Source organism: Thunnus thynnus, chromosome 12, assembly GCF_963924715.1.
Source record: "Thunnus thynnus chromosome 12, fThuThy2.1, whole genome shotgun sequence".
NCBI classification, from domain to species: domain Eukaryota; kingdom Metazoa; phylum Chordata; class Actinopteri; order Scombriformes; family Scombridae; genus Thunnus; species Thunnus thynnus.
The window spans coordinates 24473524-24500805 of NC_089528.1; the positions used below are offsets into that span (position 1 = coordinate 24473524).

Below are 27282 nucleotides of genomic sequence, written 5' to 3' on the forward strand. Positions count from 1 at the left end.
TTTATATGACATAGCCAATTCAAGTAGGCTTGGTAGCTGCTACCAGTATCAGTTAGTTAGTTAGTTAGTTAGTATTTTTTCTCTGTCATAACTACTACTACTAGATTACTACTTGTGCACTAGCTAACTAGCTGCTACTAGTACTACTTAGTTAGTTAGTTAGTTAGTTAGTTAGTTAGTTTTGTTTCTGTCATAACTACTACTACATTACTGCTTGTGTATTAGCTAGCTAGCTAGCCGCTACTAGTTAGTTAGTTAGTTAGTTAGTTAGTTAGTTAGTTAGTTTTTGTTTATGTGTCATAACTACTACTACATTACTACTTGTGTATTAGCCAGCTAGCTGCTACTAGTTAGTTAGTTAGTTAGTTTTTGTTTATGTGTCATAACTACTACTACATTACTACTTGTGTATTAGCTAGCTAGCTGCTACTAGTTAGTTAGTTAGTTAGTTAGTTAGTTAGTTAGTTAGTTAGTTAGTTAGTTAGTTAGTTCCTTCCTTCGTTTTTATCTTTGTGTCATGCCAAACTTGGCACATTGCAAACATCCCAAATTAGAAGACATCCATATTTATCAACATTGGTAACACAACTAATTGAAATCATCAATTACTACATTCAGTACTTTCAAACAATATGCTTGTATGTTAATTAGTGTTTTTGTGTTGCCGTGACATAAATTTATCAGCAGCTCTACATCAACATGAATCTGAAGCTACAGTTTGTGGTCACTGAGCCTGTACTTGGTTAGGATTTGTCTCTGCTTTCTATCTCTGACAGTAGAGAGATATTCTGCCAATTTATAATCTCATTTTAGGACCAGATAACATTTTAATCTACTTTGGCTTTTAGTTTCTTTCCAATGTTCCAGATAGGGTTTTTTTCATAGTGTTATAATTCAGTTTACTCCGATTGGTGTAAGACTGGTCAGAGTGTGTCTGAGAGGGGACAGTTAGTCTCAGCACCAGCTGACATAGGGGACTCTTTTTTGGGATCAGCTCAAGAGTTTGGAGGGCTTTGGAGGGTGTCTAGGGAGCTGGATTTAAGGTGATTAAAACATTTGAGTGCCCTCTTATGAATATTAATTATCAGTGGGTATTTACCTAATTATGCTCTACATGCCTTTGTTGGTGTTTTCTGTATACGTGTAAAATGTATCTGCAGGATGTAAGATTCTGCTGGATGTTTGTCCCAACGGGTATCCTGTAGCACATCCCAAACAGGTAGAGGATACCCCTATTTATCAAAAAACAAAAATATATAACATTTCTGATAACACAACTAATTGAAATCAGTTACTACTTTCAAATAATATACTTGTAGGCTAATTTTTATTTTTGTGGTGCCATGACATAAATTTATCAGCAGCTCTACATCAACACGAATCTAAACCTACAGTTAAACCTACAGTTAGGACGACCAGTCAGTCAACCTACCTCCTGTCATCACTGATGTTTGGTAGAAGTTGGTTTGACACCTCCAGAAAGCTCTGCCGTGATTTTTTCCGACAGCTACACATAATAGCTCTCAACACTAAAATCTATCTCTGTGCGTGTACTGGCTCATCATGTTCCCAGTGTTATACTATTATTTCAAGACTCACTATTGATTTTCAACAAATAAGGCTACAGTTACACAGAGCTGAAAGTATGATTACTCCAGCTACTGTAGTCCTAATAGCATAGGATTGATTCTCGTCTTAAACTTAAGATACTGGGCTTTCGATGAAGCTTTTCTCTTAAGGTTTGACTTTCTTTCATTATTGGTGAATTTCTGCTGTTATATCATGACTTCCACTTTCCCTGTCAGAGTTTCTCTCATTAATACATTCTTCTGTCAATCATCATTCTGCCCGTGTTGAAAGACTAATGATCGCAGTCATTTTATACATTTTTACAGGTTAACCAGTCTGTTGAAAAATAGAGGCTTTCTACAGCCTTGGATCTGCATACTATACACAATACTATGGGATACCATAGCCTAATAAATATTAGATATAAATATTGTTTTTATTTTAAGTGTGCACTGTCCACATGTATTAAAAAGAAAAGTAATCAAATTTCAATCAGGGAAGACACAAGTTGACATGAATTCAAAAGTTTTATATGATAGTCTTTGGCATTGGCCCCAGACTCCATGTGATTGGGACATTCCTACTTTTGACTGACACCCATGGCACCATGACCTACTGGGCCTGTATCCGGGAGGCCTGTGTGGTAATCCATCCGTGGTAAAATAATTGAAAAACAAAGATTAAGAGTCTACAATCATGCTAGCAGCTTGCAAAGCTGTACTTTAAACACAGCAGTACTTTGAGCTAAATGCTAATGTCAGCATGCTAACATGCTTATATGTATTATTATATATTATTATTATTATTACCATGTTTATCATCTTTTTTTTAGCATGTTAGTATGCTAACATTTGCTAATTAGCACTAAACACAAAATACAGCTGAGGCTGAGGGAAATGTTAGTTTTGCAGGAATGTGGCAGGCATCCAAAGTAAAGGAACAATTTAAATTTGGACATGTTAAGGGATCATCAAAAGTTCATCCTGTGGGGGGCATGAATGTCTACCAAAGTTCATAGCAATCCAACTACAATGACAACCTCATGGTGGCGCTAAAGGAAAGTCGGGGAATCACCAAAGTCACCAGGATTCATCCTCTGGGGATCACAAATGTCTGCATACATTTTCATGGCAATTCCATTCAATAGTTGAGATATTTCAGTTTGGATCAAAGTTCTGGACCAACTAACCAACACTTCAAAAAACTGAAGTGATGTTTTCTTTGACATGATCTGGTATGTTTGAGATGGTTTTCTCTTCCAGACAGAAAACTCAAAGCCTGAGCAGATCTAAGAGATCAATTTGTTTTTTTAAGGGCAGTATAGAAATTTTATTATTCTGCAGGTGGACTGTTGCTGCACCTTAGCTGTGCTTAGTTGTGAGATTTCGGACCCCAGCTGATATTCTTTCTCCTTTTTTTTTTTTTACCAAAACACGGTGAATCTGTATTTTTGCGTCGAGTGTGTCGAAGTACAGCAGAACTTTAACCAAAGCAAACAGCAGCTCTGTCAGCAGAAACTTGATGGGTAGAAAACCCACACTGACATGAGGTAAATTATGAATTCAGTGCAAACAAACTTTCTCCAAAGAAAAGTCCAATTCCGGGGTGCTGTGCAGAATCAGACCTGGAGCTGAATAACAACAACATGCCACATTATGTCCCCGATAACAGCCACAAACTGGGTGAAAGGTTTCACACAAATTTGAAAGCATTTCCATTTTCCAACCGACTCATGAGTCATCGCCACATCCGCACATAACCCTGCTGTGGTTTAATTAAACATTTATTAAGTGATTGTCTGCTGTGTCTGTAGTTCAGCAGCGTTTGGCTGCAGCCCCCGGGGCCTGGACTAATCCGCAGTATTTTGTGCGGAGAGATAACAAGAAGGTGACAGGACTGAGGAGAGGAGAGGGAGGGAAAATGTGTTGCGGCTTTCCTCGCAAACAAACAAGACTGAGAGCTGAAAGCTCTGATCCATCCATGTGTTTTTATGTTTCCTCGCTCTCTGCTTCCATCTCTCATTCACACTTTTGCTTTTTACTCTCTCCCACCTTCTGTCTCCCTCTTCATCTCTCTCTTCCTCACTAATGAGAGCCGGTGGGCTTTCTCGGCAGCCTAACAACCAGCATGTTTGTCTCTGCCCAGACACCAGGGGCCCACAGATTACTGCTCCCCCATCGACTAAATAAATAGACAAATAAATACAAAACTAACAGGGTTGCTGGTATTTTCTCTTTTTTTTTTTTTTTTTTTTACATGTTTTGACACCCAGAACATTGTTTGATGAAAAATGCATGTAGCAGAAATCCAGACGTGCATCAGAATATTAAAACAAACCGAGTCTTTTGCTATCACGATGCTGTAATTAGTGCACAGAGATAAAAGTGTCCCACATAGATCGTTATCACTTAATCATTAGTGTGACATTTTATGAAAGCCATTGTTGGAAATTGTTCCAGGTAAAGTGTCATTTTCTCATCAGGCTGTACATTGCAGGGGAAGTTCTTATCTTTATTACACGGCAGAAAACAGTGGGAGAGAATTACCTCCCTTTAATTATTCAAGCGGAGTGCATCAATCTTTGCACTGCTCCATTATTACAAGCTGCCACTGCTATAAAATATCATTTCTCATAAAGGATCAGGTGTGGCATTTCTGAGGTGGCAGCGTTATTACTACTACCCACCCTGGAAGGACTCAGTATGGATGAGATGTTGGGATGTAAAATGAATAAGGAAAGGTGAAAGTGTTTCATCCAAATACTTGTAAAAGATAAAAGTTCATCCATTCATTTATTCTTTCATTTGATCTGTTTTAATATCTAAAAAAGGCACTTTATTTTGAAGGTAAGAATATCAGCACTGACAATCAACAGAAAATTATTATGAATTTAAAATTGAAATTAGTAAAAATGTAATGTCTAAATATGTTTATATTTGGGGAAAAAAAGGAAAAAAAAAAGAAAATGAATCTTAATCATTTTTAGTCATTTCTAAAAATGCCAATAGTTCACTGGATCTAGTTCCTCGATAGCAAATATTTCCTGGTTTTCTTTGTCTTTTACAGAAGTAAAATTTTATATCTCAAACAAGAAGTTTGAATATGTCTTTTGGAACTTGTAACAAACATTTTTCACAGTTTTATGACTTTTTATAGACCAATACATTCATCAAAAAGAAAATTATCGGCAGATAATTGACACAATAATAAAAAAGAAACCATAAGTAACTCCCAGTACACACTAAAGGTCCAACTATAGAACTTAATTGATTCCATCTCACTGTAATGGTTTCATAATAAAATGTTTCTTCAGTGAATTTAACCTACATTGAATTTTGTCAGAAATCCATCACTAACAATCCACAACTTGATGAGTTTCTTATCAGGATCCTTCCTGGAAACTCCTCACATATTTTAGTTTGTTTGCGTCACCATGAATGTGTTTTGAAAGGTGAGGCTGCCATCTAGTGGTGTCTGCTTACTCTTCAGATTCTCAAACTTCATGAGATGTTCAGGCCCCTGTAGATACATTATGTTGTCTGTTTTTCTTATTGTCAAAACTAAGGCTGCAACTAATGATTATTTTCATTATTGATTAACCTGTCAATTATTGTCTCTATGAATTGGTTGGTTTATTAAATGTCAGAAACTGATGAAAAATGTCGAGCACCGTCCCCCAAAGCCCAAGATGCAACATATAATGTCTTGTTTTCTCCCGACCAATAGTCCTCAACCCAAAGATATTCAGTTTACTGTCATAAGGGACAAAAAAACTAGAAAATATTCACATTTAAGAAGCTGGAATCACAGAATTTTAGCATTTTTTACTTAAATGACTAAAAATGATTAATCGATCATCAAAATACTTGCTAATTAATTTTCTGTGGATCAACTGATTGTTGCAGCTCTAGTCAAAACTAGAACAAACTGATATATAGTTCTCATCACCTTGATCTCTTGTCAAATATAAAGTTTTGGATCTCTTCTATGAAACTTGCAGATTATGATTACTTAGCACATTTGAATTTTGACAGATTAAAAAACACCAAGCTAAAAAACTCATGTGATTCCACTAAAATAACATACAAGCAAACACATGCAGCTAATAAACTGTCACATCCACTGAGCTAACAGACTTGTTGATCCTTCATCTGAGTGAGCACATGTGCAGGCTGGGTTGGATCTCCCAATTTTTCTGTTTGTAAAATGCTCCTCAAGCTTTTAGTGCAAAAATAAACTGTACCAAACTTGAGGGGAAAATTGTACATTTATTGCCAAACCAGACAAACAACAAATAAGTTACATTAATATTCACACATCCAGTTGTGTAACAGTAAGTAGCTTTTAGGATTAGGTTTGGCCCCACAACACAAAGACAAAGCCTGGTTGTTTAACAGGTTTTTCAGGTCAGAGTTCAGGTTTTTAGTTGTTTTTAAAGATTTTAAATCATTGTAAACTTTGCACAAATCCTTGGGAACTGTGATTTTAACCCTGAAATCACAGGTCAACATCAGCTTTTGTTGAAATATCGTTAATAAACCACTCAACGAGAATGACTTAAATTGGGGACAACGTGAGAACTGATTTATCTTTTATAACAATGTCAACACTGAGCAGTTATCCAGCAGACACATTTGTAATCAGTAAGACAGCAGCGCAGCGACATTAACATCAGTTAAAAGAAAAAGGATCTGATAGATTTAATAAAATAAAGTCTGAAATTGTCTCAGAGCCATCACACAGAACGGCTCATGAATAATCAAAACTTAGGGCTGGAAATGTATCACGACACACAGTGTGAGGGCAAATCTAACCTCTCTGCCAACAGCTGCGTTACAACACTGGACTGAGTAACAAGATTTAAATTACTAGTGTAGCTGAGACTGCAGATAAGACGTTAAATATACTTGGCGAGAGACGATGATACCGCCATGTGTTCAACCTCTGGGTGTCTCCAGTCAACAAACATTGCCTCTTCTTCCAAATCCTGCCAAAACAATTGTCTGCTTGTACTGAAAACTGTAAACTGCGGTTCGTTTAAAAGGTAGAGTCAGTTATTCTGGAGAGAGATTGTTGATATTTGAACTGAAACACCAAAACAAATACACCCCTCCCTCCATGCTCCTTCAGAAGCTTTGCCCCCCCTCAAATTTATGGACGCACATTGCCAAGGCAACGACCAAAGGAGAAATATGGTGGAATCCAGAGCGATGCGCTAGCTGAAGAGTAACAGTTCACAGTTTTAGGGACTGAGTCTTCCCTAGGGAGGCTCCCAGGCTCTGAAACTCCCTCCCCCTAGACATCAGAGACTCAGAGACCCTTACTGTTTTCCAATCCGGCCTAAAGAACCATCTTCCTCCACCACCTTCTCTTAGCCCCTGAGCCACTTTGTTTGTTTCCCGTTTACAGAGCCAGAGCCGTGTATGAACACCGGCTTTTCTTTTGTTTTTTCCCAGCGCACACACAGAACGGACAGCTAGCAGACCTTGAATTTGACAAACAGTGTATTGAACAATCTTTCTCCAGAATCAGTGACTCTACCTGTAATGCAGCGACGTGAACAACACTATCTTTGTCCTGTTGTCAGGTTGCATCTCCAATTGTGAGACCTATTAGCACAGTGTTCATATGATTGCTCTAGTGTTAACAGGATAGTCTAAACATAATGTCAAGTGTCTAAACATAATGAAATGGCAACCCTAACTTCATTATGTTTCCCTTTCCTCTACCTCAGCTGATCTCTCCCACACATAATCCTTCCACTCTTTTACAGTCAAACGCACAAATCTGTCGAGTAAAACTGAATATCCTTCAGCCATTCGGGTAACGAACATGATAAGAAAGCAGAGGAAAACAAGTTTCTGTTTCTGGCTAAAAAAAAAAAGCTAATTAGGGTAATAACTTTCTTGGCAAGTGGATGAGCTGAGAAGGTGTTGAGAGCAAGAAAGAATTAGGAAACTGATTAATTTCCACAACAGTTCCTTCTGCTTTTACATGTTCCTCCTCAAACTGACATACTGAGCAAGTTGAAAAATTAAGGAATGTTGCTTAGTGGTTTCTGGGCTTTAGTGATGATGGTTTCACTACAAAACATCTTACGACTCTCAAACTCACTCCTGCTGCAGCCGAACCAACAAAACAGACTTGATAATAAAATGAGTGGCTGAGGGAATAAAACCGAACGGCTCAGAGGAATCCTGCCAGAGCTGCGCAACTCCATCTGTCCTCGACATCGTCACTGAACGGAGATCACAACCTGACTCTAAAATGTGTCTGTAGACTTCAGCTAACACTAAGATGTGTTGTGGTCCTCTCTCTGCTCCCAACATCCAGCCATGGTGGTCGGGGGGGGTTGTGGCTGAGGGGCGTCCAGCTGGGTCTGTGTGTGTGTATGAGTGGTGTGGTGGCGCATGCGTAACGTGTCAGGGGGGCTAGCTCAGGAGCTCCGGCTGCAGGCCGATCCTCTGCAGGACGTCCTCCGGCATGCACAACACAGGATTCACCGGCTTGATCGTTTCGTCTCCGAGCAGAGAGAGACCCGCGATTCCGAACAGCGTGTGGAAAGGATCCACCTGCAGAAGAGTTTGGTGACAGTTAATAAGAATCAGAGTCATGCAAAAAAAATAAAATAAAGGAGTTGTGTTTGACGGCTCACCATGTCTCCTGGTCTATCAGCGAAACCGCCCGTCTCCTCGTCCTGACAGGCCAGAATGAACGTGCACAGCTTGGCTTTGTCGATCCAGTGGATCCTGCCGATGATTTTCAATGAGGCCAGAACCCACCATGAGTAGCACACGTCTGGAAGCTGAATGAGAAAGAGTTGGTTACAAATGTTGTTTTTAACCTGAACACTTCTTTTAAATTTTAAAAAAGGTAAAATCAACTACAGTAACCACCTATGTTTGGTTGTAAAAAGATAAAGCTGTTGTTTTTTCATTCTTTATTAATTCCACTACTGTACAACTCGCTTAGTTGTTTGGTCTTTAAAATGTCAGGAAATGGTGAAAATGTCATTAAATGTTTCCCAAAGCAAATGATGTAACCTAAAATGTCTTGTCAATAACCCAAAGATATTCAGTTTACTATCATAGAGGACGCCAGAAAATTTAAAAAGTGAAAAGTTATTTATTTTGATCACCAAAGTGATTCATCCTGAGTGGGACATGGAATATGTGCACCAAAATTCATTGCAATAAATCTACTCTGTTGATATTTCAGTTCAGACGTGGACTGACTGATCAGGATCGACATCCTCAGAGCCGCTCTGCTAGCGCAGCTAAAATATGATTGACACTGAAAATGTAGATATACTGATTTATTTATAAATGTTGACTCATTCTGCTAATTCAAAAGACTAAATTTCCCCTGAGACTAAATTTCATGATGTTCAAACCAACATCTAAAAACTTGTGGTTTGCAGTTATATTGACTTTTTAAAGACCAATATAGAAGAAATGTGAATCATAAAAGCAGCAAAACTAAATGAAGAATCATACTGTTCTGTTCTGAGGTGGAAAAACTTGTCAGTAGGAGCACAAACCTTCTCCGGTCGTCCGTTGAGGCCTCCAGATGGCAACTGTCTCTCACAAAGCCACCAGCCCAGCAGGTCAGCGTTCACCTGGTGCAGCTGACCGGTGAGAGACAAGAAGCCAGTACAGCAGTATATCTATAGGACAAAAAAAAGGGAAAAGGGCACACAGATTTTATTTGAGGAGGATTTAGTTCATTACACATCACTCATCCTTTTAGTTCATGACACAGATGTATGACATTATATCAGCCACATTTCAGACTAAGAACAGTTTATCCTGTTAGTGTAAACTCAGCCTGCAGTCTTATATTTGTCATGTGAGAGTAATTATTTCAATGTTTTATGTGGGAACTAAAAACATAACATCTGACTTCTTCAATTTCACTTTTAGTTACAGTTTAAATGTAGGATGTGATAAATATGGTGTCACATTTAATGAGAGATGACATAAAACGCTCTCAGCAGTCTTCTTGCACTGAGTGAGTGTGTGAGTAGACTCACCTGTCCAGCGTGAGACTCTGAACCAGGTCTGCAACCGAAACCTCCGTCAAAGTTCATACAGGACAAGATGAACTCTACAGCTTTGTCAACATTTATTGCGTCCATCTTGCCCTTTGGGAAGAACAGAGAGTCATCTTCAAATCATACAGTGTTATATTAGCTAATAATAAAACAATTGTAAAAAAAATCACATATACATACCAGTAATGCAAGTGTAGCAACAGCACAGAAGGAAAACCTTGTGTCTATTTCTCCTGTGAGGACAAAAAAAATGTCATTGTTATAATATAGTATTATATATTTATTTATTTTCTATTTCATATTTTTAAAGCAGGCTATAATTCAGATTAATGAGTCTTATGATTTATTTACTAGGATTTCAGCAGACAAATAAACGGTATGACAAGAATTATGAAAAAAATCTGTAAAAAAAATAAAAATAACAGAAAAGGCTTTCATCCTAAAACACACCTGAGTTTATCATCATCATCATTTTTTAAAAGATGAAGGACATTTTACTGAAACATATGGCCCTTAAATAATCATATAATGAGCAATAAAAAAGGACTTCATCTTCTCTCACCTAAATGACATAATGAAAAAAGCTTTTCCTCTTAATGATATCATTTATCTTTCTCGTTCTATAGCTAATAGTACTGTGCCTGACCTTTGGTTAAATTCACAGAAGACTCCACACTATATTTGTTTCTTATGAGATAATACATAAGTTGTATATTTGTATCAATATATATGAAAAGAAATACTGTACATACATAAAGTGTAGGCTGACGTTTTTAATGATTTTATCCACAATCCTAAAAACTGTGGATAAAATCCACATGGGTTCTTCTTTTATTTCATTTTTTTTATTTGAGGAGCAAATGTCTCTTGAGAAAACAAACCCTGCTCACCCCATTTGTCTCCTGCAAACGAGCCGTCTTCCTGCTGCAGGCCCTTGACGTATTCCACCACTTTATCCACATCGATCGCATCCACATTGTCATACAAGCACAGGATCTGGGGAAGAGATTTCAAATAAATACTGTAATTAAACAAAAAATAAATAGTCAAAAAAACAGAGCAATCAAGTGGATTTACAGAGGTTATGCAGGGAGCTGAATAAATAAAAACATAACCTTAAATCATAAAGATTCTACAGGAGAAAATTATCTTAAAAACCACAGATAATGAGGCAGCTTGAGAGAGTGAAATTAACAGTATAAACTACTAAAAACTGCTAGAAAATGACAGTAAGAGAATCCACTGAAAGTAATGAAGTAAGTAAAGATGATAAAGTATCGTCTTTCTAGTCTGCAATGATTCCAACTTCTCACAACATAAAACCCTCTGAGAGAGCAAGAACAAGTAATAAACTGTCAAATTTGGTGCTGACTGTCTTAAGAGTCACCTGCACGGCGCTGAGGGTGTAGAGCAGGTGGGGGTCATGTCCGATGCTGGCGCTAATGCCTCCACACTCGTGCTGACAGGCTTTGATGAAGTCTATGATCTCCTGCCGGTTCATCCTGGGGAGCTGGTCCATCAGGTCCATCACCGTCAGCCCCCAGTAGATGCCGCTCATCCGCAGGTACTCTGAGAGCGTGTACTCCTGGACAAGCACAAACAGTCAAACATAAAGTCAACTCCAATACAGGAACTATTTACTGTACAACCCATGGACAAGATCTTTATTTTGTTTAAAGAATGACTAAGTTCATGAACTTTGTTTAATGCCCATAATAAATGCATAAGTGCACAATATATAGAAGGTTTGTATATAAAAAATAGAAAATAGAATGTAAACCTGAGTTTAATGCAATGCGAGTTTTATACCAAAATTAATCGAGACATCTACTGATTGCTGCAGCTCTAGTGATCACCCAACCATTACAACCAGTATTTAATTGTTGGACATTTGATTCCAAACTAGTGGACTTTAATCTGTTTCATTCTTCTGGTTTCAGGCTTTCTACAAAATTTCCAGCCTCACTCAAACATGGGTAGCCCATTCAGTCACTGAGTAATTCCACCAAAGAGCAAGACAGAGCGCTTCAGGTGCTCATTTGTGCCCACTGCCATCAGACTGTACAACAGGATAAAACAGCTGTGAAAGCCCAGCACCATCTGCATACCACCCCACACACTCCTTAAACCTCAAGAGTCTGGACTTTTCTACGCAAACTGACTTTTGGACTTTTGGCCTACAACATGTAGAAATATAGCTGGCATGTGTAGATAACACTACTGCATGTTTTATTTATATTTTATATTCACTACTTCACCTATATATCATATATTACTACAGCAACACCTATCAAAACCTTCACTCTGCACATATTTTGCACAACTTTTTTTATTCTTATAATCCACACAAGTCAGGTCATGTATATAGCCTAACTACTGTAATTTTCATAATGTATATTGATTGAATTCCATTTACTTGACTTCTTATTTTGTCTGTATTTATTACTCCTAATTCTCATTTATTTTCCTTGTTTACTGCACTGCTGTAACATGCAAATTTCCCCTCCAGGATAGATAAAACATTTAGAAATCCCCTTAAATTGACTTTACTTACATAGTCATCCTTTTTGGAGCCGTAGGCAGCGATGTAGTCTGCATGTTTGTCCAATAGAAGAGTGTTGGGAGCATCAGGCTTAAGGATGACATCTTTCACTTGGGTACCCTGACATTAAACACACATCAAACATTTAAAAACATTTCTGACTGACCTTTTTTTATTTTATATGTGGTTAAACTGTGGCCTCCATCATTTCACTGCTTAAGTTATATCAGTCATATGACGAGGCTAAATGGCTAAATATGAACATAGATTAGACAGGCTGTGCTATCAACTAAGCTACGTGCTAACACTGATGCTAGCTACATTTTATCCACCGAGCTAGCTGCTGTCAAACACTATCTGTCATTATGAGGCTAAACTTGGATATAATGAAGCCAAACGGACATTTTCAACCGCGTCGGCTACAATGTTGTCTTAAAACACACTGACAGGCCATTAAATTGTCAACAATGTGCAAGTTACCATTCTGAAAATTGTCGCATGATCAGACTTCAACGGCTTCTTCCTCTTCTTTATTTTTTAATGGCGGTTGGCAACTAACTGACGTTTTAACGGTTCATTACCGCCATCTTGTGTTTTGGAGTTAAATCCTGTAAAAACTACCATCAACTTCTAAAAGATGATTAAAGGGCAATGTTTGTTAATCTGTCAGTGTTGGAAGGAGTATTAAAATCCTACTTTAGTAAAAGTACCAATACAGCAATGTAAAAATACTCAATTACAAGTAAGAGTCCTGCATGAAAAAAGTATTAGCAGCAAAATGTAAGTATTGCAGTAAAAGTAGTGGTTTGGTGCCACTGACTGATATATTATTATATATGACATCATTAGATTATTAATAGTAAAGCATCAGTGTGTAAGCAGCATGTTACTGTTGTAGCTGCTGAAGGTGGAGCTAGTTTCAACTACTTTATATACAGTTAGCTAGTTTAGTCCAGTGGTTCCCAACCTAGGGGTCGGGTCCCTCCAAAGGGTCACCAGATAAATCTGAGGGGTCGTGAGATGATTAATGGGAGAGGAAAGAAGAAAAAACAAAGTTCTGATACACAAATCTGTTTTCAGTTTTTGGACTTTTTCTCTAATCTTTGATTTTTGGTGAAATATTAGATCATTTGAACATTTATTGAAATGAAACCATGTGAGAAGTTTAGAGGGAAAAATCACTATTTGGTGGAGCTGTTAACAACTCACAGACATCTGAAATGTGACCCTTATTCTGAGAATGATGGAAAATACAGTAAATCAACAGGTATTTATACTTTATTTCTATATTCTGCAATTTTATAGTATTACTTCACTACATTTCAAAAGCAAATATTGTACTTTTTCTGAGAGCTATGGTTACTTTTTCTGCACAAGTATTTTTACTCTTAATACGTATGTAAAATTATCTGATAACACTGCAGTACTTGTACTTCGCTACTTGTTTACTATATTACAAGTAAGAATTTTGTCTTTACACTGTTGTACTGGCATTTTTACTTAAGTACAAAGTAACAAAGTTCTATAACACAAATCTATTTTCAGTTCAAGTACAAAAATGTGGAAAACAAACATGTTTCTTATATTTTCACCGAGTTCCAGATGCGTCAAAGCCAACCGCTGGCAAACACTAAGCCATTTACATAGTCAAACAGCAATGTCAGTGTGACCTCTACTTTTCTTGCTATGTTCTGCCAAATGCTGTATTGTTCTATTAATTATTCACTCTTAAAAATAAAGAAAGAAAGATTTTTGTCTGGCTTTTTGTTAATGGTAATTGTTTCTTTGTTTGTTTTGTTTTCATTCTATTTTATTGTTCTTTATTCTCCTCACTTTGGTACAGCTGGAAACCTGCTGGAAAGCTATTTCTACACTGAGTCACAGCTCGTACTGTAATGTTTTAAATTGCTCTGCTGTTTTTCCTGCTAAAACATAAAATTAAATTAGGTAACAATTAGCAAAACACTTTTGAGTGGAGGCGGCTTCACAGTTTTTCAAGTCTGTCTTAAAACAACAATCAGGTGCCCAAATGAACAGTGAAACATGTTTTTCTTGCTGTAATCACTCCTGTTCATACTGACCATTATAAAATCCTTTCATAATGCACTTAAAATGTAAGTGATGGGGGACAAAATCCACAATCCCCCTTTTGTGCAAAAATGTATTTAAAAGTTTATCTGAAGCTAATATGAAGCTTCAGTCATCCAAATGAGTCTAATCAAGTAGAAATCTTTCAACGTTACTGTCTTTTTAGTGCCAAAGTCCCTCTTTCTCTTGTTTAGGGAAACACTGGCCGAGGAAACACAAAAAGGGAATTTAATGCTAAAAAGACTGTAAATCTAGCAGATATCAACTTGATATGACTAACTCAGACTGCTGAAGCCTCATATAAGTTTCGGATAAACTTTTAAATGCATTTTTGCACAAGACTATGGATTTCAGCTCCAAACACTTACACTGAAAGTACATTTGAAGGAGATCTTTTAATAGCCAGTATGAACAGGAGGAATGATTAGAGCGAGGAAAACCTCTCTCACTGTTCATGTGGACACCTGACTACTGTTTTAAGACACACTTGAAAAACTGTGAACCTGTCTTTTATAAATATATTCACTGAATACTTTTTTTCCAACAGCCTAGATATCTAAAATATGCTGTAATTGTGGATACTCAGGTGTATCTTTAAATGATAAAACAGTCACTCAATATGAACCTTTCTGATATCTGCATATATTTTTGATTTATAAAGCACTAAATGGCATCGTTATATTACTCGTAGAGTAGGGCTGTGGCATTGGTGATACCAGTTGAAGTGTTGGGGTACGTGTGGTTGTAAAACAGAGGTTAGGTTAGGTAACAAACTGGGGCATAAGTCATTCCCCCGATGCCAGGCGATGTCACATGACCAAACCCGCTGCTGTGATTGGTCGAGAAGGCGCCTTTTTATATGTAGGTCAAAGGTATTGGTCAAGTATTTCTGCGGCGTCTACGCAACTGTCACAACAATGCTGTTCAGTAAGGTGAGTATCTTTATATTAGCCACAATTCGCCTGTACGATTTCACAGTTTTTGACAAATAAAGATTGCTAACGGAAGCCTGTTGTCCTCCTGACCTACATTTTTCTCCTTTCTTGTCAACCAAGGGAAATGTTTGCTAGTTACGTCACTTCACTGGCTAACATTAGCAAACATTTAGCAAATAGCTACGTTAGCTGTTGCTTAACGGTTGTGTGACATTTTGAAACGCTTTATCGTAGTATTTCGACAAGCTCTGTTACCGTTTTATTACACAGTAAAGACATACTAGCTTGTGACTTAAAACAGTATACGATGTAGAGGTGTCCTGTGTAAGGTAAATATGGTTGTATGTCGCCGACTTCCCCTTCCACGCACACAAAGGCGGTGGTGGAAAATAGCTAATCTAACGCTAACGGTACTCAAGTATTGTACTTAAGTACTTTACTTCAGTATTTCCATTTGATGCTACTTTATACTTCCATTCCACCACATTTGACAGCTTTAGTTACTTTCCAGATGAAGATTTGACACAATGGATAATACAACAAGCTTTTTAAATACAACACATTGTTAAAGATTAAACCAGTGGTTTCCAACCTTTTTGGCTTTTGACGTCTTTCAAAAAGCAGTGTGTAGTCAGGGCCACATTTCAGATGTCTATGAGTTGTTAACAGCAATAGTGATTTTTCCCTCTAAACCTCTCACATGGTTTCATTTCAATAAATGATCCAATATTTCACCAAAAATCAAAGATTAGAGAAAAAGTCCTACAACTGAAAACGGGTCTGTGTATCAGAACTTTGTTAAGTAAAGGATCTGAATACTTCTTCCACCACTGCACTCAGGTACTCAGAGCCAGTGTGCGGTCAGGGATCCGGTTGCAGAGTTCCAGTGCTGCAGCCAATGCTAAATTGTCATCCAGTGACCATTCAGCATCTCTCGGCTACTCGTTTGGTGAGAACTTTACTTTAAAGGATACATGAACAGTTTTTTATATGTGCCTCAAAACAATACTCATATGCCCATGTGTATATTGAAAGAGTTACTGGTTGCTAGGGCTGCAACTAACGATTATTTTCATTATTGATTAATCAGAACAAGGACTGTCCCCCATCTCTTACATTGAAATCGCTTTATAGTTAAGTTTTAAGGGATCTTTTCACAGCCAGTATGGAGTGAAGGAATGATTACAGTGACTAGTAACTCTTTCAGTGTACAAGTATTGTTCTAAGACAGAATTGGAAAAAATGAGAACCAGTTTTTTTCTTAAGTGTCTGTTGAAGCTGCTCATCATGGGTCGTCTTGCTGTTTTGGTCCACAGAGCTGTCAGATCAGCAGCGAGAGTTCCAACAGCTGGCGAGGAAGTTTGCACGTGAAGAGATTGTCCCTGTCGCAGCAGAATATGATAAAAGTGGTGAAGTAAGTATAGTCCAAAGACTAGCCTGCAGTGAGTGTAATGTATAACCTAAAGCTACTCATAACTGGTTATTACGATGTGCTCTCCAACCACGTCGGAAATTAAATGTGTTGTATTGAACACCTTCACTCTAAGGTGGAGTGAAAAACCGACAGTCACAGAGAGGGGAGGGGTTGGGGGAGACATGATATCATTTCAAATTTGAGTAATTGTAGTTTTACATTTTGGCCTATTTAGAATAACCTTTAAATGTCCTGTCATTTTGCAGTATCCTGTCCCCATCATCAAGAAAGCATGGGAGCTTGGTCTGTTAAACGGTCACATTGCAGAAGAGTATGGTATGTTATTTTGCTGTTTGTTTGCCATTTCAAAATTACCTTCCTTATTTAAACTGTTGCATAGTATTATGCGGCCCAACCCTCTTTATGATGGGCCACCCAGATCCTGATGCACCTTGTCTGACATTAAGTTTAGTTTGTAGATGGTGGCCTAAACAATAGCCACACATAAAGTCCCCTTCCACTCAAAAAAGTGTTTTGCTTATTGTTACTAAACTGTGTAGAATGATATATGTGCCGTTTGACACTGGACAGATGTTTTCACATTCATCCGCTGAAGCTGGAAAGCTTTTCTGTGCTCACTTCAGGTGTGCGTTTATAAGCATTAATCTTCTACATTGTGTGTTCTCATATTACATGTTTTAATCAGCCTTTCTGTACAGCCAATACCTGTGACTTCTATGCTCACACTGTACGGATCAATAGGTCACCTGGTTATAAACTTTATGCTTAATCTAATGCAATCCAATACAACAGCTCTGCCATAAATTCTACTTTTACAAAGCTTATACATTTTCAGTTTTTGTTGACATTGCCAGAAAGGTTATAATTCTACTTTATGTTTATTATTGAGGTGGCAGTGGGTGAGGGTGGTGTACTGGAGTGCATTATATTGAAAGGTGTTCCTAATGTTTTGCACCCCTCTTGTATGTTAATGGTGTGAGAAACCCTGTCATGTTTGCCTTTTTGCATTCAGGTGGAATGGGCTTGTCGATCTTCGACACCTGCCTCATCACAGAAGAGTTGGCTTATGGCTGCACAGGAGTACAGACTGCTATTGAGGCAAACTCTCTAGGAGTAAGTTGTTCATCGTGTTTGCTAGTGAACCAGTTTTTAATCAGTTAATTTAAATGGCAAAAAATACATACACACACATATTTTGAGGTAATCCACTACTGAAATTCCTACCACCACTTCTCAAAACTGTCTGCATTGTTACATACTGTATTTCTTAAGTTTTTTTGTTCTGTTTTTGTTTTAGCCCACTGAGCAAATGAGACACATATCAAAGCAAACATATTTCAGCACACCAAGAAGCAACACAGGTCACATGTGAGGCCCTTAAACACAAGAAAACCATGACACCAATCTCCTTTTTTATGCAACATTACAGTATACTGTCAAACTATGATGTTGGGATCCACCAGCAAAATAAGAATCATGGTTTTCAGCTGGTGGTGTTCTGAGGCATCTGAGCTTTTTTATTTAGTCAGAGACGAAGGAGCAATTTGCTCCTTTTGATAATCCACAAATAACAGAAGGCTGCTAAGGGGAAACTGAAATGTTCTGTCATTAGAGATGAGGTTAAGAGCACTGTTGCCTTCAACACCTGTCACATCAGTCATTAAGTTAACTTATGCCTGTTTATCTCACATAGCAAATGCCTGTCATTCTTGCTGGCAATGAGGCACAAAAGAAGAAATACCTGGGAAGGATGACTGAGGAGCCTCTTATGTGTGTAAGTATTTCATTTTATTTGACACAGGCAAATATAAATACTACAAAGTTAACTTCACATGCTACCAAAATAAAGGTTAGTCTTGCCACACAGAGCTGCGCTGTTATTGCAATGAGACTGATCTCTAATTATGGAAGTTACTTTTAACAAGTTGTGAGGGGAGATGCATAAGTCCAGCAAGAAGAATCAAAAAGAAAAAAACAAACGGTGTTAATAACTGTGTGGTGTCTTTTCGGCAGGCCTACTGTGTCACAGAGCCGGGGGCGGGCTCTGACGTTGCGGGACTCAAGACCAAAGCTGTGAAGATGGGTGATGAGTATGTTGTTAATGGGCAGAAGATGTGGATCACTAACGGTGGTAAAGCTAACTGGTGTGTACACATATCAAACTACCATGGCTGTAAATACTTTACTATAAACCGGGTAATGTCTTCTGGTCTGGAAGTAATTGACCGTTTGTACGTCTTGTTGTGTTCCTAGGTACTTCCTCTTGGCCCGCACTAATACAGATCCTAAATGTCCAGCAGGCAAAGCTTTTACTGGCTTCATTGTGGACGCTGACACTCCAGGAATTCAAGTAGGAAGGAAGGTAAGATGACGCTGAAATTGTTTTTTCTCTAATCTATGAACAGACTCCACATTATAATCATAATATTTTTCTTGGAGTAGTTTAGAGTGTTAAAGGAAGAGTTTTCTTCCTTTTGTAAGAGAAATTGACCTTGAAATTGAGAGCAACTCTGAAAATATCACTCAAACGCTGATGTGATGTTACGCCTGATCTGCAAAACTGGCTTGTTAGTAGTGAAATATTTCCTCAGTCTCACCCTGATGAAGGCCAAGTGTTTCTGGAGTTGTGACCTCCGTCTGTCTGTGTTGACTCTGCAAACATATCAGATAACTTGATAAACGTGCTTTTGAAACAAGCCCTGATTGTTTTAAAATGGACACATGATACATGGCTTTGAGTTTCTTATACCCATGTCAGTTTGAAGAAAACATTCCTCCTCCTCCTGTTGGGGTATTTTTATGGCTGACTAAGCTCCAATATCAATCTCTTCAAAATCTTTAAACCTTTTAGTTCAGTGATGTGATTCAGAGACACGAACCTGCTGACTGTCTCTCTAGTTTGAGACCGAGTTCAAAGGAATATTATTTGTCTCCTTGTTAAGTACATTATAAACAATACTTTTTAAATAAGTGCTGTGTAAATTATTAGATGACATACAAACCATGAGATCAAGTGTCCTTGTGTCTGTTTTGTGAATGTAGGAGATGAACATGGGCCAGAGGTGTTCTGACACCAGAGGCATCACTTTTGAGGATGTGAGGATACCGAAGGAGAACGTCCTGATCACAGAGGGAGCCGGCTTCAAAATTGCCATGGGTGCCTTCGACAAGACCAGGCCACCAGTAAGTCTTCTACCTTCAACTCAATTGAACTGAATATCTGTCAGTGGGTTTACATCCATGTTTTTAATGCAAATTTTCAATTTGAGTATTAAAAACACTGAGTGGAGATGCTGGAAATTCTGGAAAAAAAGTTTAAATATGTTTTTTACGCTCAGCTGAGGTGGAAGAGTTTGTATAAAGAAGAAGAAAATGCCACAAAGTGCAGCAGAATCAGACTTAACAAATAAATCATCACATACATGAAACATGTGACTCCAGCTTCCATTGAGGAGACAACAATTCGCGGCAGACGTTGACATCAGATCCATGTGGACCGGTGAAGAGACTATAACATTCCTCAAATTAATACATGAAGCAAACATAAATGTTGTATTTCATCACATTTTTCACATGGTTTTCCACAGTGAGGTTTGACTGACGCTTGTTTACTGGCGTCATCTAAATGCGTTCTCTTCTTCTGCACTCGATAAATGGAACTGGTGCCACCAACTGTTGATCTTGATGCGCCCAGTTCCTGATATTCAAATGACTGTAGTGGATGGAAATGTGCATTAATTTGCATTTTCCTAGATTTTCTGGAAATTTGACTAAAATCTGCTCTGCATTTGGATGGAAACTTTGCTTGTTATACTCATGTAGTCATGTCTTTGTGTTACTCCATGGATATGGCTCACTATTTTTGATTTTATTCAAAACAAACTGGAATTAAATTGTTTATTGGTTTATTGGAAAGTTATAAAAGATCAGTAGTATGAAAATCTTGATCAATATCAGAAAATACCATTTACAGTGCAAAACACTGCAGTTTTGGCCTTCTTGAACTTTGAGGGATTCATCAACAAAATCAGCAGCTCAGTTTTCTCTCAAATATTATTCTTAAGCATTTATTACAAAAACATTTTCTGGGCCTTTTTTTTTTTTTTTTTAGCCTTTTCACAACAGGACCTTGTTTTCTGTGAACTGTAGTCAACAGTATCCTGTTGCTGCAAGAAACTTTTGGCATGAAATCTAAGTGACACCAGTTTAAACTAAAATGCTCCAGTTTAAAAACAATGAGCCTCAACAGACTGATAGTAATTTCACCTTTTTAAATGGTTCATAAAATGTTTTATATTAGCGGATGGATCCAAGAAGTACTTCATCACAATATTTGCTTGACTTAATGGGGGAAAAAATGCCACAGACATAACTGCAGTAAACAAAAGACATCACCAAACTGACATTTAATAATGTAATTAATGTAATGCAGGTTGCAGCGGGAGCAACTGGCTTGGCACAGAGGGCACTTGATGAAGCTACCAATTACGCACTGGAGAGGAAGACGTTTGGCAGAGTTATTGCTGAGGTTTGTTCACACACATCTTTTTATTTTTATTTTTTTTAATAAGTTGTCAACAGAAAACTGTCACGGAAAAATTCATTACAGGTAATAAGTGGATTCATCTGACGTTCAAATATAGAAATAACAGTGACAACACCTTTTTTTTATCACTCCAACTAACAGTAATGATAACTGACTGTCAGGTGACTACACAATTGTTCAATGTTCAAAGTACAAAGATAAAAACAGGATTAACAGGCGCCTCTCTGTCCTCCTGCCTCGCAGCACCAGGCCGTGTCCTTCCTCCTGGCTGAGATGGCGATGAAGGTGGAGCTGGCCAGGTTGGCATACCAGCGGGCCGCCTGGGAAGTGGACCAGGGCCGCAGAAACACCTACTTTGCCTCCATTGCCAAGGCGTACGCCGGAGACATCGCCAACCAGGTGGCCTCTGACGCTGTTCAGGTATTTGGAGGCAACGGCTTCAACAGCGAATACCCAGTAGAGAAGCTGATGAGAGATGCCAAGATCTACCAGGTGGGTTGAGGTGCATTTAATCACTGCTGGCAACTTTTAAAAGTACCTGGCAAAACATAACATCCTTCTTTATTTCCTTTTTTTAGATCTACGAGGGCACAGCTCAAATCCAGAGACTCATAGTTGCCCGTGAACACCTGGGAAAATTCAAAAAATGAACCCTACAAACCTGAGAAGATCTTGTCCTTATTCTAATGTACTTTGTAATAACTTTTCTATATATACATACACGGTTTCTGGAAAAAGGATCTGTCACTTAAACTCAGGATACAGTTGCAAAATATTGTTTGCCTTACATCATTTCATCCTGCCTTGCTTATTCAGACTCATCCAGACCCTGAATTTATACAGTTATTATATTTATGAAGTTATACAGAGAACGTGTGACTTATTCCAGATGCAGCTTTGTCCAGCAGCCTTACTTTCCCAGAATTCAGGGAACCTTTGCCACCTTCGTAATGCTTTAATCCATACAGTTAGCATATTTCTAATCAACTTGATTAAGTCAGCTAATATTATGATGTATTTGCATTCAGGTGATCATGAGTCATTGGTAAATACATTATTAGACCAGTGGAAAAGACTCTTCAAGGTGTAAACAATGCAAGACAGACATTAAGTAAACTATTGTTTGCAGGATATGTTTTTACATATTTGAACTGGTTTACTTCTTGCCACTCGTCCATTTGTCAGAATGTCATCAAATGATTCCCAGTAAATCCCTCTTAACACTTTGTTGGCTGCTTGAGAAGAATTTACTAATGATGAACGTGGAAATGATGAACTTGTGACATAAGAATGTGTGATTAATGATTTATCAAGCAGTTGTAAAAAATGCATGACTTCAGAAAATGTTTTTTCTGCCTGCTTTAGCACTATGATCAATAAAATTCCTGAACAATTACTGTCAGTTCTACTTTACCATTACAGAGATTCATCAGCTCTACACTTGACCATGAAAACCTGCAGATATACAGCAGGAACTATGGATATAATATGTAGTGGTTGTGTTTTTGTGGAAATAAAAGGAAAATAAAGGAAATAAAAAGGAGTTTTCTGTTTTAATCTTGAAGTTGGTTGAAATTTACCTCTCTGGCTGATTATACAATGTTTATAATGTAATATGTGTTTTTATTTTTTAATATATAAAAATATTATGAATTCTATATATACACTCACCAAGCACTTTATTAGGAACACCTGTGCAATCTAATGCAACAGCTCTACCATAAACTCAACTTTTATGAAGCTTATACATTTCAAGTTTTTATTGACATTGTGAGAACGGTGATAATTCTACTTGATTTTCATTATTGAGGTCGTAAATGATTATATGAGTGTTCCTAATATTTTGTCCACCCCGTTAACACATGTGAGGGGGGCAAAACATCAGGAACACGCCAATATACCAACACCTCCTACGACCTCATTGTAAAGTAAAATTTTTCACCTTTCTAACAATGTCAACAAAAACTGGAAATGTATAAACTTCGTAAAAGTTGAATTTATGGCAGAGCTGTTGTACTGGATTACATTAGATTGATAAAGTGCTCCGTGAGTGTATATACACTGAAATTTATTTTGGTCTGCAATCAATAACGAGACTGTTACGGTGTAGACAAACATATATGTCCACATACATTAAAAGACAGTTACTCAAAGAACACAGTTGGACACAACACAATGGGCCTGATGCACCAATATGTGCGTAGAAATGTTCTTACAAAATAAGTGCGCATTACCGTCGGATTCATGACACGTGCGCAGCGGCCAATTTAGTTCTTACCACCGTGTGTATGTTAGTGAATCAGAATCATTCTTAATTGTCAGGCGCGTACCAGCTATCGGTAATTAGCATCCTATCAAACCTCCATTACTCTTTATAAAGGAAGCTCTGTTGTAGCGGTGCGGTAACAGAGAGGACCGTGATGGTAAAAATGTAGAAAAACTTTACTGCTCAGAAGTAGAAGCCAGAAAAGGCAGATTTGGCTGGTAAACATGTCATTAGTACAACCGTTTGGAGACTGATTGTAAATCCTGTATACAGTCTGCATACCTGTTGCACCACTACGTCCGTTGTTACGTCCGTAACTAAATAAAAAGTTGTTAAATGTGTAAATCTGTGGAATTGATCTAAATAAATCTCTACTGCTGCACCAGGTGCGCATCTTGTTTCATCTCTGTCCACAACAGGCCGTGATGGCGTGAAAGCAGACCCCCTTCCCTGTGCCACTATATATGAGCTATTGTCATCTAAAAGTGGGAACAGGACAATTAAAAAAAAAAAAAAATTCATTACATTTATGATGATGATTTATGGATCACAACTTCTTAGCGATTAATTCTATAATTAGTAAATTAATTGTGTATTATTAGCAGTTTCACACTTTGACATGTACATTTAGTCCCAATCATTTTTTGAATAATTGTTGTTCCAATATACTGTTTACATTGAATAAGTATTGACTACATCACTTTTAAGACCGTGGGATGTTTATGATTTGTGTGTACACATGGTCCAAGGCAGTTCTAAATTTGTTTGCAGAGTAAGAACAAATTCAGGTAAGTACATATTGATGAATCCCGGATTTGTGCTTAATCCGTGTGTATGCACGTTTTAAGCACAGATTTGTGTGTACAGACACACAAATCAGACTGTAGGAATACAGATTCCTACAGTCTGAAAAAGGTGTAGGCTGAAGCTACAGCTTAACACTTCCTATTTGACATCAAGAGGTAACATCAAACAACAAATAACAATTTACATATCCTGCTATGTCAATGTTCATCCATTTTCATATTTGTAAAGTACATTATTTTAAACATTTTTTGAAAAATTTACTAAGTTTTCTAAATGTTTAAGTTATCTCACTGGCGATTTTTTACATCGGTCCTCACAATTAGTTGTTCAAACATGCAAATTCCTCTAAAATCATATTTACTTTCTCACATTTTAAACAAAATTGCATTATTGTTACCAACTTAAAATGTTATATAGTTTTAATTTTTAAAAAAACAAAAAACAAACAAACAAAAAAAAAACTTAAAGTCCCCCTCCACTCCACTTTCTTCTTCTTCTTCTTACAGTGGAATGTTTGAGCTTCACTGTGCAGAATAATATATGTACAGAGTTTGACACTAGAAGACTGTTTTCACATTTATCTACTGAACGTGGAAAGTTTCTCGATAAAAATCCAATTTTAAGAGGCACGACTACAAGCAGGATTTGTGTGCGTTGTGGAAACTCGAAGCCTCCAGTGCAGAAACACTAAGAATGGACTTTACAGTGAAGGAGGAGACATGTTGTGTCCGACAGTTAAACTTCTGAAATGAAATATATATTTGTATATTTATAGACTGTGGAATCATTTTTAAAGAGGGAGAAAGAGAAAATGTAATTTTAACAATTTTAATTAAAAATAAACTTTATAACTTTTTTGTGGAAAAAAAAGACACACATTATTATTCAAAGTTGAGTATTTTATATACATCTTAAAACATGTCTAGAAGGGATCTTTAAATAAAAACACACCCAATGGCCCCGCCCATCCGATATTAAGCCCCGCCCATCACGTTCGAAGGCCCCGCCCCTTCTGGAACAGCATCACTGTTTTGTGATGTCACAGAGGTCCATTCTCCAACAGTCCATTAACTGAGGATCTTTGTACAGACCAGTTACTCAGCACGGAAACCAGTCGTTCTGTACGATCTATTAGATTGTGTTGCTGATTCTTAACTTGAACAGACTCCATCTGACAGACATGCCCTTCTTTCATCTCGCCTTCTTTTTGGGTAATTTCGTCACTAAGACGGTGAGGGCTTTAGTGGACCCTCATCCCCCAGCACCCTCTCATTTCAACAAGCCAAAACCCGCCAGACATAAACATGAGTTGGAGGCGCCATTGCCAGTACAGCAGCCTGAGGCCAGTTTGAGAGATTGTCACTGGTCATCCACATCGCAGACTCCTCCCGGCGCTGCCAGTGTCCCACCAGTTACCAGTGAGGAAACACAGCAACGGCAAAGACTAGGTGAGAATGTCACGATGTTCGCACTCCTTCTGAGGCCTTATAGACGCCAGTCCCCAAAAAGACGTCAAAGGCCTTGCCTTGTTCGTCAGCTGGGAATGTGGTGTAATAGAAACATTATGGAAAACACATATGCTTTAGGAGGAGCTAGCACTTTTGGGCTTGTTGGTCTCCCTTATATCCGGTAGTTTTTGGACAGAAGCAGCAGTTTCTTCTGTTTCTCGCATAACATTAGCAGGAATTGTAGCTGCTGCTCCGGCTGCATATACCATTGCATGGAGAGGGATCATTACTGCTACTCCTAAGGCACAAAACGCTGCATGCTCCATGACAAGAGTCGGGACTGCAGCTGTTATTTCTGTAGTGCCACATGGTATGAAGGGCGTTAAGCAGACATTTCGGTTGAGCTGCATACTGCTGATACAGATCTTCTTTGTGTGCTTCCTGTTTATCGCGTTCATTCGCTGTGCGATCTGCAAAGGACTCACTGTGCTGACTGCCAGGGGCGATGCTACACTCATATTCGAGGACATCGTCAGATATCACAATCTTGGCAGCGAACAGCGAGATGCTGAGCAGAGAAGATGACGGTTAAATGGGCCTACCCACTGAGGTCAGGTCCCACAATTCACTCAGGGCCTCGATCTCATTGAAGTGCCAGGTACAGTACCCTACCTGGCACTTCAATGAGATCTTTCATGGGGATCCCTAACTGCTTATTGGGCTCCAACCTCATCTAGCAAAAAGGGGGGCAGCAGGGAAGTGCAGGGTTAGCAGGCCAGTGTTTTGCATTGGGTTTGCTCCGGGTGCTCCAGTTTCTCCCAGAACCATGCAGCAAACTGGTCACTAGCAAGTAAATATTGAATAACCAAAACACTTGAAGCAAGGATTTTATTTGAAAATTGCCAATTTCAGACTGTACAGTATTTTCCTGCGGTTGAAGCACTTATTTCAAGTCATCTTAAATACAATGTATTTAACCAGGACTACTCTATGTAGGTAGACAAGGCAGGTAGCCTAATAGATAATGCATGAGGCCCTTATCAATTGAGGTGATATTTTGCTTTAGTGATGCATATTCCCCAAACAAATTTGCAATCAATCAAATTACAGCAAACCTGTTTCAATGAGGACCTTTGGGACCCGCCAGTTACCAGTTTTTAACTTCAAGGTTATATGATACACAAAAAAATTATCTGCTACAACAACAAATGACGACACCAGCTATGATAAATTCCATTTAAATTTCCAGAAAAACTTCATAAGAAAACGTTTTTATGAGTGTTCAAATGAGAAATATTCTCTTACAACAGATGTTTTAACATTCAAGGTGACTTTCACTCTAATTTTCAAAACTTTAAAATTACCTGAAATTTGATGTGGTCTTAGTCGAGGTCACGTTCAACAGATTTCCAATTAAATTTCCTGCAAACCTCATGAGAGAAAAGGTCTTTGTGAGCATTCAAATGTGAAGAAATATTCAGTCTTTCTGACTTTCCCTTTATTTTTTCAAAAACTTTATACTAAAATTACTTTAAATTTTATATGGTCTTAGTCAAGGTCACTATTCAGTTGAATTTTTTTGCAAACCTAGTA

The 27282-nt window shown here is 37.9% G+C and overlaps 2 protein-coding genes and 1 long non-coding RNA gene across 3 annotated transcripts; 1 reads left to right on the top strand and 2 right to left on the bottom strand.

Annotated features, from left to right (window-relative positions):
- Positions 1 to 5817: 5817 nt before the first annotated feature.
- rabggtb (Rab geranylgeranyltransferase subunit beta) lies at positions 5818 to 12753 on the bottom strand. The gene is made up of 9 exons (XM_067606480.1): positions 12645 to 12753; positions 12177 to 12284; positions 11010 to 11207; positions 10513 to 10618; positions 9803 to 9855; positions 9602 to 9712; positions 9110 to 9235; positions 8225 to 8374; positions 5818 to 8141 (listed from the first exon to the last, which is right to left on the bottom strand). Exons 1-9 carry the CDS (start codon positions 12645 to 12647, stop codon positions 8001 to 8003), a joined length of 996 nt encoding a protein of 331 aa, XP_067462581.1. The 5' UTR covers positions 12648 to 12753; the 3' UTR covers positions 5818 to 8000.
- Positions 12754 to 15072: 2319 nt separating this feature from the next.
- Positions 15073 to 22711, top strand: acadm (acyl-CoA dehydrogenase medium chain). The gene is made up of 12 exons (XM_067606481.1): positions 15073 to 15184; positions 16028 to 16136; positions 16504 to 16601; positions 16868 to 16937; positions 17635 to 17735; positions 18316 to 18396; positions 18636 to 18766; positions 18876 to 18984; positions 19665 to 19805; positions 21055 to 21150; positions 21412 to 21660; positions 21747 to 22711. Exons 1-12 carry the CDS (start codon positions 15170 to 15172, stop codon positions 21816 to 21818), a joined length of 1272 nt encoding a protein of 423 aa, XP_067462582.1. The 5' UTR covers positions 15073 to 15169; the 3' UTR covers positions 21819 to 22711.
- LOC137194518 (uncharacterized) lies at positions 21537 to 23939 on the bottom strand. The gene is made up of 2 exons (XR_010930978.1): positions 23717 to 23939; positions 21537 to 21706 (listed from the first exon to the last, which is right to left on the bottom strand). It is a non-coding gene; the product is annotated as an uncharacterized lncRNA (long non-coding RNA).
- Positions 23940 to 27282: the final 3343 nt, after the last annotated feature.